Source organism: Polyodon spathula, chromosome 12, assembly GCF_017654505.1.
Source record: "Polyodon spathula isolate WHYD16114869_AA chromosome 12, ASM1765450v1, whole genome shotgun sequence".
NCBI classification, from domain to species: domain Eukaryota; kingdom Metazoa; phylum Chordata; class Actinopteri; order Acipenseriformes; family Polyodontidae; genus Polyodon; species Polyodon spathula.
This window is the reverse complement of record NC_054545.1, coordinates 14,814,333-14,831,224: the sequence shown is the minus strand read 5'-3', so window position 1 is coordinate 14,831,224 and position 16,892 is coordinate 14,814,333. Positions and strand designations below refer to the sequence as shown.

Sequence of the window (16,892 nt, the reverse complement as noted above, 5' to 3'; positions counted from 1 at the left end):
TCAGGCTAACCAAATACCAGCAACACCAGAACAAGAGCCAAGAAATGTCAATTCTAATTTTCATCACATCTGGTTCTGTCCGCATTCCTTGCAGTCCCTAAAGCCACAAATATGGCTGTGTAACTTTTTTCTACATAAGGAGAAAAAAAATATATATATATATAGATAATGTATATACAGTTGGGATGAACAACATTTTCAGTAGATTACTGGCTAATGATGATTACCTTAAATCTTCAACCCCCCCACTGCCTCTCACTTTCTCCAAGTGTCTCTTTCATTCACACACCTGGAAATGCTCTCTTGCGCATTACAGCAGAGAATGAACGCATGCAAATAATACAATTGCAGGAATCAACTACTACTGCCAAGACTCATACACTTAATGTAAGCATGTCCATGACAAGGCAGGCCTGTCTTTTGAGGTTGTTCATCTATTGTCTGGGCAGATTTGGCAGGATAATTGATCCCATTCATTCCATGTGAACATTGGTAAATGTTCCCTAAAGAACAGGGTTAAAAAATGAAAGCAATGGATACATTGTGAATTTGCACGAATACAGCATGAAACAAACCAATGACATCTAAAACTGCGGTTTACAACTTTGAAAGGCTGACTTCAAAGGAAAATAGACTTGCATGGCAGGATCAATTCACCTCCAAGTCTACAATAAAGAATCACAACAGTGGCTTCAAATAAAAAGCATCAGGAAGAGGAATGAGCTTTGTTGCATTTTTAAAAAAAGAGCAAAACTGAAAGTATAGGACAGGGGTACTCAATAGGCGGACCGCGGTCCGAATCCGGATCGCAAGTATATTCTGACCGGACTGCCAAGTCATATGCCAATCTATGTTTTGCTTGCATTCACACTGGAAATGTTGTGAATTTTTCAGACAACACAGTTCTTATGAGAGTGTGGTGCGTGAGGGTACAGTAGGTGTCGCTGTGATAGTAAGTGTCAGATACTCAGTGCAAGATATGAATGAAACAAAATGTACAAGTCAACAGTATTAGCCCATCAAATGAAGTGAAACTCAGTACATTGGCTACTGTGCCGTCAACATATCCCTTTTCTATGACAAATAAACCTATCGTCATTTGTAATTTTTTTGAAAGTACACAAGATACATACAATTTTCATACCTTAGGATACGAGTTCAGAAAATCGCACTTCACAAAAGCCCAAGAAAACAATAACAAGTACCGGTACTACAAAGCCCATTTTTTTAAAATGGCTTTTCCAAGCTGATAATAAAATATTACCAGTAAAACATACAAAATAATGCTCTTTTGAAAAACACATACAAGTCAATGCGTACTTGTGTTACTGTTGGTACCCCTGACTCAGGGAAAGCACACAATATAGTACCGTACTTTACTACTCAAGTGTACAAAACTTCACTTTCCAAGCAATGGTAGCACAACGGACAGAACCCGGCCACGACTGATATTGCATCATTCCACCATCCATCAAAATGTGCTGTATGTGCAAAACTTAGCAACGAGTATGCTGATTGGATTGGCGATTAAAATTGTCAAATTCTGCAATCCAGGTCAGGCTTGCAACTCATGCACAAATGTTCCCTGTCTTAAGTATCTGCAGATCACACAATGTGTGCAGATATTTGTTCTCCAAGACAAACATTATTAATATTAATATCAATATCAACCTGTAACTCAAGGCCCATGAGGACCTGCCACTTCTCCCACTCACAGCGAGTATTAGCTGATTTATAAATTTATTTGTAAAATTACTGTATTTTCTCATTATTTGTAAGGTGTTTTTATTTTTAAATTTACTTGAAAGAGAAAGCACAGTGATTTTTCAGTTCAGTTTTGTCTTGTGCTTCAGTTTTGTTTGCTACAATTTGTTTTTGCAATGTTGAAACACAATATTTGGCTCTGCTAACACAGACAGATAAGAATACAATAGTTATACAATTCTATGGTTATGGCAGGGAAAGAACTCCTGCAGTAACAAATCAGTTAAGGCGGCTGACTGGTAAAAACGAGATTCCCCCCAAAAACTTTTGTTGACTTAACCCTAGTGAAGAACTCTCAAACCAACAACATGCGTAAAACTACATTTGTTTGTCAGTATGCTCAGGACCTTGACCTTGCTGTAGCCAGGAATTTTGACTGTCACTAAAATAACTGAGTACCCCTGGTATAGGAAAACTCTTGCCCAACTTCTAGATATGATATGAAAAATGCAAAAAGAGATACAGAATCAGAGTGACACAGACATCAAACAAAACCGGAAAACATTGTTTCCAATACCACAACTGTAAAATAATATTAAAGATTTGAAATGTCCAAGGGGCAGAAGCAGTAGAGGCAGACACAGTAATAATGAATGAATGCTATATACAGGTTTTCACTTGTAATGATGCCACTAACAAGCCCCTAGTTACAGACAGTCCACAGGAAAAAGCCCCAAAATGTTACCAAAGCATCTGGGTACAGTTCAATTTCTAATTTAACTTAGGGGCATTGAATTCGTGGTGAAATCTGTGGGTTTTTCTTCTCCCCAGAGTGCGTCAGTAGTTCAGCTGATGCTATTTGGAAAAACTTCCATTTCATGACAACAAAAGAAAATGTGCAGTTTTCAGAACAATAATATCAAAACATACCGCAAACCAGGGACTGCTTGAAGCTGGTAGAGATCAGAAGAAAAAATGCACCCTTTTATGAGAACCAAAGCCAAGTCATAAATCTACCTCCAACTGGACGACATATTGAAAAAATTAGAGAGTAACCAATTTTTTTTGCATCCTGGGTAAAGAGAATGTCTTTAGTGGTATCCCTTGTATCCCAAAAGAAAATATTCTATTGTTTTAGGTTCTATCGAATAGCGTAACAAAACCACGGTCTTTAATTGCTCACTCACTGAAAAAAATATACATTTAAAAAACTCGCTGAGTTGTTCATACGGTGTTAAGAAAATGTTATCATTAGGAAGCTATTTAATTTGCTTGAATAATTACATCTTTCAGAAACAAGTCTCTCATTCATTTAATTTTTAAAAATATCTTTACCAGAATAGCCATGACATTAATTACCTTTTGATTACTCACGCAAAGGCCAGCCCTGCAGCTTGCGAACACCAGATGCCTGGCCAGTAGGGTAGCACAATGAAGAGAAACAGTCCCCCGACGGTTTTGCCTAACCTGCAGAAACATCACCATCAACTTACCACAGCCAGATCACAATCCTGCTCTCCCCTGACTGGAGACTCACTCTCACACCAGTAGCAGATGAGCCACTCACAGACCTAGACTGGATTATTAATTCTGTTCAACCTTCAGCAAGTTGACTAGCTTAGTCAAGATACCTGTCCAGGCCCAGGCACTGCACTTGTACATTCTACACACAGTTCAACCAAGATAGTATGAAATGTCATTTTAACAGTAAGTGCACTGTGCCAGGCTAATCCTGTATTACGGACAGATAACAGATCAAAAAGACTAGTCATTACAAGGTTACAAAACCTCAGGATTGTCTACGTTGCTACAGCACTGCTTCACTGCAGCATCAGCAAAATTATCAGCTCTGCTACAGACTTGACCACCTGCCATCCCTCGCATGATTATTATTTGAATTTGTAAATAACGGAAGTGTACAGTAAGCAGAGGCTCTTAGAAGGTACACTGACAAACACTAAGGGTTGTAAAGTATTCTGAAACCGAAAGTCTTCTATATTAATCAGGAGCTCATGGAAGATGTGTTTGGGTTTATACACTGACAGGTAGGCTTGACAACCCCAAACTTTGCTAAATTATTTCAAAGCTACTAAGAATGGTTATTATTGAGTTTTTTTTTTTTTACATTATGTTTCTTTCTGTATCTATTCTGTCTTACTTTGTCTTCTTTACAGATAACAATCTTTGAAATTGGCAAACAGGATAAACGTTTTCAACTTTTGAAACTTTTGTTTAACGTGGTTTACACAAGTCACAGCACAATCACGTACTCACTGCTCTGTGCTACGCAAACCTGTCTTGCTCTGAAAAGGGATCTCTGTTCATCACTGAAAATACTGTATCCCAATTACGTGACGTCCCAATTAAATGAGATAAATAGCACTGAGAAAAACCGTCTCCCAGAGTTGCATCCCATTTAAACAGAAAACCTGATTATTAGGACCCAGATTGGGCGGCACCGACTGCACTAAACAAAAATGAATAAATTCAATGACAAACTTGTCAGTTAGAAGTCTTTTTCAAGGTCTTCAAAACATCCGCCTCCATTAAATTGGCGAGAAAGACCTATTTATAGAACATGACAAACTTCTGTAGAGTCTGCAGGGCAATGCCTATTTGTAAAGCATTATCAAAAGGTAGACTGTGACTGTTTCTTTGCTGTAGTCTTATTCAACTTCCTTACATATGCCATACTGAGCCATCTCATAACACAGCACAAGGACAAAAAGTACAAGAACACTGCTCAGGGCTAACAAAGGGTCCACAACATAAACTCTAAAGGTGGAATTTTGCAACAACTCTGAGATGTATTACTGCACACGATCATGAGTTAATATATATTTTTAAAGTCAAGCACCATTAAATGATATAGCACTATTACCTAGAAATGACCCATTCATCTTTAGATGCTGTAATCAGTCTCTGCCTGACAGTGTTAAATGAATAGAGAAACATTTACTGGGTTACAGGTCAACTACACACTAACTAAATCTAAATCCATCACCACCAGCCATCAGCGCCTCCTATAACTCTCCGTGGGAATGTTATTATGCAATACAAAAAGATGTTTAACATGTGTCTAGCACATACTTTTACCATATACTATAAACCCTGCACGTACAGTAGTGGCAGGAAGCTATTTGTACACACTGTGACATAGAAGCAGGAATGTAAATTAAATAACTTTAGCATAACAGAGGCAGAAGTGTTAAAGGGACTAAGAGCTCTTAAAATAAACAAATCCCCTGGGCCAGATGAGATCCTCCCAACAGTACTGAAAGAATTGAAAGAAGTTACTTACAAACCGCTAACCAAGATCATGCAGCAGTTTCTTGACACAGGGGTGGTACCGACAGACTGGAAAATTGCAAACGTAATACCGATCCACAAAAAGGGAAACAAAACTGAACCAGGTAACTACAGACCAGTAAGCCTGACTTCTATGATATGCAAACTTATAGAAACTATAATATGATCCGAAATGGAAAATTACCTATATGGTAACAGGGTCCTGGGAGACAGTCAACATGGTTTTAAGAAAGGGAGATCGTGTCTAACTAACTTGCCTGATTTTTTTGAGGATGCAACATCGATAATGGATAATTGCAAAGCATATGACATGGTTTATTTAGATTTTCAGAAAGCTTTTGACAAAGTCCCGCACAAAAGATTAATTCTCAAACTGAACGCAGTAGGGATTCAAGGAAACATGTATATGGATTAGGGAGTGGTTAACATATAGAAAACAGAAAGTACTGATTAGAGGAAAAACCTCAGAATGGAGTGTGGTAACCAGCGGTGTACCACAGGGATCAGTATTAGGTCCTCTACTATTCCTAATCTGCATTAATGATTTAGATTCTGATATAGTAAGCAAACTTGTTAAATTTGCAGACGACACAAAAATAGGAGGAGTGGCAAACACTGTTGCAGCAGCAAAGGTCATTCAAAATGATCTAGACAAGATTCAGAACTGGGCAGACACATGGCAAATGACATTTAATAGAGAAAAGTGTAAGGTACTGCACGCAGGAAATAAAAATGTACATTATAAATATCATATGGGAGATATTGAAATTGGAGAAGGAATCTGAAAAAGACCTAGGAGTTTTTGTTGACTCAGAAATGTCTTCATCTAGACAATGTGGGGAAGCTATAAAAAAGGCTAACAAGATGCTCGGATACATTGTGAAAAGTGTTGAATTTAAATCAAGGGAAGTAACGTTAAAACTGTACAATTCACTAGTAAGACCTCATCTTGAATACTGTGTTCAGTTCTGGTCACATCGCTATAAAAAAGATATTGCTGCTCTCGAAAGAGTGCAAAGAAGGGCGACCAGAATTATTCGAGGCTTAAAAGGCATGTCATATGCAGACAGGCTAAAATAATTGAATCTGTTCAGTCTTGAACAAAGAAGACTACGCGGCGACCTAATTCAAGCATTCAAAATTCTAAAAGGTATTGACAATGTCGGCCCAAGGGACTTTTTCGACCTGAAAAAAGAAACTAGGACCAGGGGTCACACATGCAGATTAGACAAAGGGGCATTCAGAACAGAAAATAGGAGGCACTTTTTTACACAGAGAATCGTGAGGGTCTGGAATCAACTCCCCAGTAATGTTGTTGAAGCTGACACCCTAGGATCCTTCAAGAAGCTGCTTGATGAGATTATGGGATCAATAAGCTACTAACAACCAAACGAGCAAGATGGGCCGAATGGCCTCCTCTCGTTTATAAACTTTCTTATGTTCTTATGTTTCAAAACTGCTTTTTGGGAGAAATGTACAAAATCTGTCATCAGGTATACAAAACCAGACTGTCAAGTGGACAACCTGCATTATGATATTGCTTGACCACAACATTATACTTCAGCAGTCCTGGGGGCACTAACTGGGTTGGGTAGTTTTTCTGTGCTAGTCCCTACACTTTGGTTCGTAATTAGTCAAATTTAGTACTAAACCAAAACTGAATACCTAGGTTTTGAGATTTCCTTGGGCGACATCACTAGGGTAAAAGCTTCTATAGGCCTGACCCAAGAAAAGCCAGGGCCTGAATCTAATGGACTGGAGTCATTCATTCTTCCCATTTGCTCGGGCTCAGAAACACTGGTGCTGATGTTTAATCTTTTGAAAACTTATCCTCAGCCCTCCTCGGCACAATCTATCAAGATAGCAAGCAAATACCAGAGGAGAGCAGAGCAGAGCAGAGCGCAGGGAGATTGATGGCTGGGTTTGGGGGGATTGCTGTGCTTGTGGGACTGAACATCTGCAGAGTCCGTGCCCAGGGAAAGTGTAGAGAAGTAGGCCTGTCGCTCCGGTTTCCTGTATGAGGCTCGATAATGTGGCCCACAGCAGGAAGCTTGGGACTGGGTTTTTCAGTAACATATTGTATACGGCCTTTTTTATATATTATTTTGGAAGATTACATTTTTGCTAGCAGTAAGTACTTGCATAGCATCCGTAAGTATTAAAAACTCAAAGGTGATGAATTTAGAAATAGTAAAAGAAACGTCAATGACAGACATTTCGAATAGGAATCTTAGTAATCCTAAAAATTTACTTAACATACTTCGCCCTCATCCTGGAAGAAAAAAAAACATGACAAATGCAGGGGGTGTGTACAAAAAAATAAGGAAAATTAGGAGTGCCTTTAATTTGAGGATTATTTTAATCTAGTTGTGTTTACTACCTTTGTAAGAATGCACAGCAGTGTGTGTGGTTGTGTGTGTGTGTGCAAATAAGCAAGAACTGTGCCTGGGGGCTTGTCAATGTTACCTTGGAATAGATAAACAATCATAATCACGACTCTATATGATCATCCCACAGTTTCAGTTGAAGCCACTCACACAAAATGCACCATTCCTGGTAGATGAAAAAAGTACAAAAGAATGAAGTGGGCATGCAAAGCAGCTGCCCTTGTGATGCATTAATCTCTGAGCCGTATAGTCCTTCCTTGTAAAAACTCACAAAAGAATGCCTCCACTCCTTGTTAGCTGGCTCTAGGGCATGTGACTTGTCCACAATCCCCTTCCGCCTACGACAAGCAATCAGAAAAACAAACCTGCTTTTCACTTTTGTACTCCTGTACACCTTTGCGATACGTTTGTCACAGGAGGTAGAAGAGGTTTTCACAGAAAACAATACAGATGGCTGGCTAAATAGAAGTTAAATGGAACAATAACTGCTATTGAGCAAAACAAACTTAAAACACAGCGATGAGAAAAAGGTGAGGGGAGAGGGAGGTTAAGGAACCATAAATGTCACATAGGAATGCTCTGGGTTTTCAGTTTGGACGGTCTTTTTTTTTGTTTTATCCTCTCAGGTAAGTTAAACTATTTTTATACCTTGTTTAGAATTAATACCACTTTGGACACAGACGTATAAACCTGAGAGTTGCTTTCCCTGACTTTCTGGCTTCTTGTGCGGTTAAAACATGCCCGGTCACATCTCTCCATGTTTAAATGGATGTGTAATGTAATTACTTCTGAGGGAGAGACAGGCAAGCAATCCAGATAGCTTTTGTCAGGTAAGTTTTATAGGAATTGCTTGAATTTAATTATTAAAAAAATGTACATTATATAATAATATTGTTGTATGCACTATATAGCACATTCTTGAAATTACAGTTACCCATGTTGTGGGTTACTATTGTAGTTTGAGTAACCATGTAATAAAGTAATGGGCCTTTCCAGACCATGGTACAGTTTTTGTTCCAACCACGTTTTTCATTGTTTAATTGCACCATATAAACCAGCAGGTAAATCTTTCATTATACCTAAACCTGGAGTTGAATATCACTTTCACCTCGATCGGACAGGCCACCCCTAAACTAATAATTCACTTTTTTATTATTATTAGTTTTTTTTTACTTTCCAAAACAATATGTATACTAAATGTATACAATATACAGAAAACTTCTTTATTGAATACGTAAAGGGAATTTTGGAAAAATCAATGTGTTCTGCATTTAGTTGTTTTCCCATGATGTACTCTAGTAATACATTACACGTTTGTAAGGTTAAATGCAGTCTATTCATAAAAAAAAAAAGTTTGTCTGTTGTAGGGTTGGTTATTTGGTTAAGACAAGATGTCTCAATAAGATTTTAATTGTGTAAATTGTTTAGAACCAGCTACTAGGACACAATAGTTTTTAGACTTTGTTAGTTCTATTCAATAGCCTAGTATGTTAAAATAACTTATTTCATAGCGTGTGCTGGTATTTGAAAAATTAAGGAAGTTTTACTCATTGAAAAGTAAATAAAGCAGGATTACCAATTTGCAGAAGTGACCAGCTGTTAATGCATGGGCTCACAGTTGACTCATGGGACATTATATGCACCAAAGTTACAGGTTTTTTTTACGTTGTTAGTCATGGTTTGTTTGTTTTGCATTCTGCATCTTCTCTAAAGCCTTCTTAACTGAAATTCATAACATTAAACGTAATCAACAATAAAATTCCTTTACATGTTGGCTCCCACAGCATTCAACTAGGCACATAACCAAAAGCCTAAAAAACCCTGTACCATGTGTTGTCATTTCTCTATTGATCAAGAAGGAAAATGTGGCTACACCAGTCAGTAAAATAAAGTAAGGCGTTCAGAACGCTCTTTAATTTAAATTATAAGGTTGCAACTTGTTGCGCAGTGGTATAATTTTGAAATGATCTGGATTATGTTTAACCAATTGGTTCATGCAGCATTAACAACAACATAATCATCATAGATAGACTTAGATCTTCCGCCAACCATTTTCAGAATAGAAGTTGTAAAATGAATAACGGGTTACTTCTGTTTTAAATACAGGTCTGCCTCCAGAAGAGAATCTCCAGGTCTAGCAGCTTTAACCAAATATTTTACTGATCAAGCTGCAAAAAAAATCACACAAAAGCTGTAAGATACAAAGCAAAAGATGCCGAGAAAGTCCTCCTTGTTCATGAAATCCTCGGTTGTCAAAAGGAGCAGAAAGCAGAAAATAAAGGAGGTGCTACATGCAGACATGATCAGCATGCCACTGGGGGATTTCAGGCACCTGTCCCACATCGGGAAGGACGAAGACCCGTTTGGGGACCTCTCCTTCCTGCAGGGGGATCACGGACTCCTGAAGAGCTCCCAGAGTGAGCACAACCTCCTCATGGCCTGCAACCCCCCTCCTAAACCACCCCGGATCCACACAGACGGGCCGGAGTCCCCTCACAGCGGCCAGCAGGCAGAGCTGTCATTCCGCACAAAGAAATACTCCGTCTCCATGCCAACGCTGGACAATCCAGACTCGGAGGAGTCCTGGCAGGAGGTTGCAGAGGACCAGGAAGAGAGCAGGGGACCGGCGCTGACTGACAGGGCAATAAAGCAAGAATCCAGCTTGGAGAAAGACACTAAGAGCAAGAGTCCTCACACCTCTGAGCCGGATCTCTATCCCCATCCAGCATTCCTGGATCTAGGACCTTCCATCTTGGATGATGTTCTTCAAGTCATGAACAAACATGAATGTAAATATTTGCTTCCCTCTGATTGTGGGGGAAATCTGAAATAAAGTCCTCCTGTTTCTGCTATCTGGGGTCAGCCTACTGAAGATTTTTACAGTAAGGTTAAGTGAAGCTGTATTGGTATTGATCGCGGACACAGTGGAGGATGATGTTATCTAAGTGGTGCAGCTAAAGTTGTGGTGGTCTCAATTATTGTACCCCTTTATAAATTTAGCACAATGTATGCTGAAAACACTGAACCATTCTCTTATGCGCTTGACTCTGATATAAAATATAAAGGCTATCATTGTATAAAGAAAACTTTTGCAATACATGTGCAAGCCTTCTTTAAATTTAGACACATAACGGGATGTCTTGCTGTGTTCTTTCTGTCTATATTCTTTCCAATAAATCAATTTTAGGAATGTTTGTTTTACTGTTGAGTGGAAGTTTTAGAGTGGAGGGTTGAGTAGCACATACACCGCCTCACTGGGTATTCAATAGAGAATATCAGCACTGTTTTTAGTTCTGAATGAAGTGCTTAGTAACTTCAGAACGTAGAAGTATGTGTCAAACTAGGTGTGGTACTAAAGAAAATAAATAACAATAATACGATACGTGCCAAGTGTGTACTACCCACACAGACACAGAAAGGGGCAGTACAAATACACACATAAAAACCTGTTTTATCTAAAAATGTCATCAAAATGATTATATGTGCCTATCAGCTGCCCGCCCCCGCCCCCCCAAACACTACTTCTACACAAATATTTGTACAAAAAATTTTAAAAAGAAAGAAAAAAGGATCAAATATTTAGATCCTTTAGTGATACTTTTCTATTTCTAGAAATCTAAACCACTTCTATGGCACAGAAGCACACGCTGATATAACATTGTGTTATATTAGTTCAGTCAACCTGTTTTCTAGGAATGTAGCACACATTACAGTACACTTAATGCACAGTGTTAAGTGTTACATTTTTATCAAGCCGGTAAAACCGGTTTTGGTACGAGGCGTTGTTTGCTAGGCATATCTGTGAAAAAGTTCACTCACTCCAAATTCGCTTTACAAGAACCAGTTCTCCTAATAAAGGCTACCTGCATAAAACAACCATGGTGACCACGGTGAATGAATCACGGTAAAACCAGCTGTCTTTTGTTAAGAACAAATCTGCCTGAATTGTCTTCACCGCATTACAACACTACCACACATTTGGATTTGTGTGTGTCTGTTAAAACGACAGTAAGACTCCTGTGTTGAGAAGTTGTACTCAAACCTTGGAAATGAGTAATAAATTAAAAAAACATTATGCCTGGTCAAATCTGGTAAATATTTAACTCATTTCAGTACCCTCGAGGTAAAATACAGTTTGCAAATTACACTCTGAAGATAGATTTTTATAAGTGCTGTGGTATCTGAAGTTTCTACACAATGGCGTCTGTGGTCCTGACTATCCAGTGGTGAAAGAAGCAATTCTTTCAACCAGAACACCACGCAGACCCCTCTACCACGCAACACTCTCCTGACGTCCTTATGCCAGCGTGCAGGATAAATAAACAGAGCGCTCTGCTTTCCAAAACCCAAAGGAGAAAAGGGGGCAACTTGATCCAGCTTGTTTGTTTAAAATAAAACACTGTTGTTTTAGCTGTAAGTTTTAGCTCTTACTACGGTTTCTGATCCAAAATAAGAACAAAACAAAAGAAATGTGATACTTCTACATGTGCTCTCGCCGTTTTGTTTTGCAGTAGCTATTCGTTATTAACACTGATGAGCGTTTAAATGCTACCTGCTGAACAAATACTTATAGCACCCAGACAGACCAGCAAAACATACTGGCATTAACCGATTGGATTTGTATTATTTTTAGTCTTCTTTCAAAACGTGGACAGAAATGCAAGGATTGTGTTTATCTGTTAAACTACATGGGGAACACGGTAAGAATCACATCACTGGCAGCAATCAGGCAATCAAAAAGGCAAACCAGAATGCTTGGGTATATAACCAAAAGTGCAGAGTACAAATGATGAGGTTGTATAATGCACTGGTGAGACCGCACGTAAGAGTACTGTGTCCAATTTGGCTCACCAAAGTTAGAAAAGAACCCATTGTTACAGCTGGGACTCAAGGATACGAGACATTTTCTACAGCGTTTAAAAAAGAAAATTGGAATCTCGACCGCCAGAAATCAATGGAAAGGGGTTGAAATGAGCTGCAAACCATAGAGTTCAAAGATGAACGTCTTACTATTCAGCTAAAGAGCAAGCTCTCTGTGTCATGCTGCTGACGTCAGAACTATTACTTCATCAGCCGCTAGGAGGAGAGCCATTACAGCCTGTATAGAGAAACTACCTGTTTGTACTAAAACTCTGCTTACTTTATTGAAAAAAACACCCATAATAGTGGTCAGCTGGTCAGTGTCTGTAACAACAAATGCAACAAGATAACCTCAGGAAACGTCTTAAAAAAAGGCAAGTTCAATGCTGCACACTGCAGTATTTACTTCTATATAGAGAAGTAATTCACAAATCCACAATGACAGTTGTTCCTGTTTCAGCTTAATTGAATATATTTAATTGTAGTAAAATTAAACAAAATGCCACACTAGATACTTCACTGAACACTGATGTATGTTACACTTTTGATTCATTACGCAGTATTGACATATGATCATTACCTCATTTGTGGTTTATTTAAAGAATTGTTCATTCTTTGTAAAAAGCAGGATGTTTCAGACATTGCCAATCATCATATCCACTCTCCCATTTTAGCCATGTCTACTAATTGATGAGTTGTGGCTTCCTAACAAAATTACATTATTTGCCTGTAAATTCCTCCCCCCCCCCCCCAAGGACCTAATTAAAGCCTTGGCTACTTAGAATGACCTAGGGTGTTCCAGCTGCCAAAATGGAACTGAAAAAATGTCATGTTTACTCAAGATGCCTGCAAAAAAATAAAATAATAAAATTGCCATACAGACGGACATACTTAAATTTACAGACTTCTTCCCCTGAAAAGCTTTTGACAGAAACAGGACCTAAACTGCCATCTCCTCCCTCCGGGTTCCTCCCTCAACACCTTAAACTTCAAACAAATCTCATAAATGCCCAGGGTCCTCACCCTGTCAGTCACAAGTGCATTTCAGTGTCAATGTAAAGGACTGTCGGTGAGGTCAATGCACCTAGTAATAGTCACAGCTCAGGGATTCTATGGGACAGTAACTTCTCATAAATACATTATTGGCTCACTGCTTTCTCACACAACATAACTATGAACCTGATGGCTTTTTACTGTGTTGCTTGGATAAACATACCATGGCAGTTTACAGAATGATGCAATTGGTCTGTACTGCGTGACTCCAACTACACATCTGCTGATCTTCTGCTAATTATTTTTAAACTTTGCTTTTATTGCACTTTGAGGATAAACACTTAAGGTGCTACTTGATATAACACAAACCAACAGACAAGAAATTATAAATATCACACAGCTGATAATAAAAAGAGAGAGAAATCAGTTTAACTCTCAATATCATTTAAAAGAAAAATTAATGACATTTATATTACAATTGGGCATGGGCTTAGATCCCAGGGGGAATGGGGGGGTTATATATCCCCCACTTTTTGGTCAGGGGGATGACATATGCAATCACACACCCCAGTTTTCAAGCTTAATTTTACTGTAATCATATGCAATATTTCGTTTTGTGTCTCATCTTGTACAAGTAAAAAAGAGTGATCTGCTAATTTTGTAGAGTGGGAAAAAACCACAACATACAAAAAAAAGTTACACACGATCTGTACTCGCAAAGCTCAGCACGCCGTTTAGCAAACAAAATTCTGCATTGCACTGCATGATCTAATAATCTCGCGCTCCCGCGGCAACAATGTACACGAACTGAGTTTGCGAAACGTGTTTCAACAGCTTTAAGCTTGAACAGCTGACGAAGCCAGCAGGCGTTCGTCATGTCTCATCTGAAGGAAAAAAAGAATGAAACATAAGACGACCGCGTCATTCTTTTCAACCGCCACACCCACGGTAACTGATGAGTCAGGTCAAATTTTGTTTACTTTATTTGTTTATTTATGTATGTATTCCTTTTTTTCCTCTGTTCATTATTTATTTGTTGTAGCCGGTTACTTCGTTTGGATTTTATAGTTTTCATTTCTGCATGCTTTCACTTCATATGTAGCGTAAATAGTAGTGTTTGTACAGTGCTTGAATTTAAATTAATAAAATTCAAGTATTGGAGAATCATTTATTTATTTATTTATTTATTTTAAAGAAAAGTCCTTAAAACTGCTTGATTCCCCCAGATAGTGGTTAAAGTGGGGCGTTACAATACGTCAGTGTGCACACCGGTAAGAAAAAAAACTGACAATATGGCATATCTGCAAAATAAAATAAAAAAAATCTAGGGGAAAAAAAAAAAAAAAAAAAGATATATGTTTGACTTTACTGTCTCTGCATAGCGCCAGTATGTTTCACCTCAGGTCATGCCCTTGTTCTCCAGAAGCTGTAGGTCAATGTAGAACCCTGTAGAACCCTGTAGGTCAATGAACCCACACATTTTGTGAAGCACTTGTGTGTTGGAAATCGTCCCAGTCAAAATCATACTGATAAGTTATGTGTTGAATTCCGTCTGTTTTATTTTTGTGTACATATTTCAAAATGGAAAATATATGGGAATATATTATGAATATTTAGTGTACATACATTTGGTTAGCCTGCCCTTTCGAGTGTGTAAAACAGTCTTTCTTTACTGCATGTCTTCACTGTTGAAAGTAAGTGCCTTCCCATTGGACACACAGACACATGCACAACAATGACTTGATTTTAAAACAAATTATGAAACTGTTTTAACACTTGTTTTCTACCTGCTAATCGGCAAAATGAAAAGAGCCATCTAGACCAGCCAAAGCAATCTAAGATTGAGCAATCAGAGTGATGATTCAGACAGTTTGGACAAAAACACCAGACCTACAAAAAGAAGATACCAAGCCTGAACTGGACAAGACCAAAGAAAATCCCTCTGCAAATAGTAATTCTATTGATTGCAATAATAGCTGGAATACAAAGAGAAATATAAATCAGCTGTTTGAGAGGGTCCCTCTGATGCAAATAAATAAAATACAGTCTATTCAAGATGTTACATGAGCCCCTCAGTGGGTAGCATAGTATATTCCCATTTGGAAGCACCCCAAAACTTCAACAGCAGTCACACACACACAAAAAAAGATTTTTAAATATTTAATTTATATAGACCCTTTATAATGTGCAATCTAAAAATAATTGACAGTAAAACAATGTTATTATTTCATTGTATAACATTAAAAGACAAACAAGTACTTCAAAAAAGCTTAATATATTGTAGATGGCATTTAAAAACAGTAAATGTGGAAAATTATCCAACCAAATGTATTGCAATTTATATATATATATTATATATATATATATATATATATATATATAAAGGAAAAATCACCAATTGTTTTTTTACCCCATTTTCTCCCCAATTTGAAATGCCCAATTTTAAGCCTGGCTCACTGTTGTAACCCCAGCACTGACTCACTCTGCAGGCCTGCCAGGCAGCTACCTCAAAACTACAGCATCAGAGGACTACGCAGCTCTGGGCCACTTGCAGGCAGACCCACAGGTGCCCGGCCAGTCTACAGGAGTCCCTGGTGTGCGGTGACCCGAGGACACTCTGGCCGACCTAAGGCCTCCCCACCATGAGCAGCCCTTGGACAATTGCGTGCCGCTCCCTGGGAACCCCAGTCCACGGCCAGCAGTGGAATAGCCTGGACCAAAACCAGCGACCTCCAGGCTATAGAGTGCATCCTGCACTCCCCGTGGACTGCCTTTACTGGATGCGCCACTTGGGAGCCCCATGTATTGCAATTTATTGACATGATAATACCAATACCAGTCCCTTCCACCCCCAGTTTGATTCTTGTGATCATAACTAGCTTAAATCGGGACCACAACCACAAACAAATCAAGCGGAAAAAATGTAGGTTAAATACACCCCCCCCCCCAGGTTTTCAGACAGATCTGGTCCACTGCAAGTCTGACATAAGTATGTAAAACTAAAATAATGGCATTCTCTGCTTAGAGGTACCAAAAGACAGACCAAATGAAAATATTTAGCCTATTTTTGTTTGTTACATTGGGCAGATCAATAACATCGAATGACCCATGTCCTCCTAAACTAGTTTCTACACTATATCTGTGTAGCCAGACAGGGATAAAGTCTCATCCAAGCATGTAGTTCATTGACATGCGAGGTACAATTTATTACCCAGTTAAATGTTAAAGAACAGCGACCTAATTGGTCTTTAAAACACACTTAAACCATTTGCCCAACTGGCTTCCCTTGGTAACGTATTCCATATGTGTATTACCCCATGTGTGACAAGCTTTGTGTGCAGATTAAAAAAAAAAAAGGCAGTTGGATATCAGTCCAAAACAAATGGAGTGTACCAGGGGGTCCCGAGTGGCGGATCCAGTAAAAGCACTCACGTAGAGTGCAGGATGTCACTGGCTAGAGTCCAGGCTATTCCTTTGCCGACCGAGGGCGGCAGCTCCCAGGGGGTGGCGCACAACTGGCCGAGCGCCACCCGGGGGGAGGGAGGGGTTAGGTCGGCCAGGATGTCCTCAGCTCACTGCGCACCAGCGACCCCTGTGGTCTGGCCAAAGCCAAAGCTCTCACTCAGCTTGCCTGCCAGG

At 38.9% G+C, this 16,892-nt stretch overlaps 2 protein-coding genes across 4 annotated transcripts in view; one reads left to right on the top strand and one right to left on the bottom strand.

The window, feature by feature from the left end:
* Positions 1 to 16,892, bottom strand: part of LOC121324615 (dnaJ homolog subfamily C member 17-like) — a 79,059-nt gene that overhangs the window by 13,233 nt on the left and 48,934 nt on the right. The gene's annotated exons all lie outside the window — the stretch shown is intronic.
* LOC121324616 (cdc42 effector protein 3-like) lies at positions 7,713 to 10,590 on the top strand. 3 transcript variants are annotated; one of them, XM_041266699.1, is made up of 2 exons: positions 7,713 to 7,930; positions 9,507 to 10,590. In XM_041266699.1, the coding sequence occupies exon 2, from the start codon at positions 9,613 to 9,615 to the stop codon at positions 10,231 to 10,233; it is 621 nt and encodes a 206-aa protein (XP_041122633.1). In that variant the 5' UTR covers positions 7,713 to 7,930; positions 9,507 to 9,612; the 3' UTR covers positions 10,234 to 10,590. The 3 variants fall into 3 exon arrangements, with proteins under 3 accessions (XP_041122633.1, XP_041122632.1, XP_041122635.1); XM_041266698.1 differs by having other exon boundaries at positions 7,713 to 8,026; XM_041266701.1 differs by lacking the exon at positions 7,713 to 7,930 and adding an exon at positions 8,209 to 8,230.

Coding starts and splice junctions, on each gene's coding strand:
- LOC121324616 (XM_041266699.1), top strand. CDS start 9,613: ATGCCGAGAAAGTCCTCCTTGTTCATGAAATCCTCGGTTGTCAAAAGG.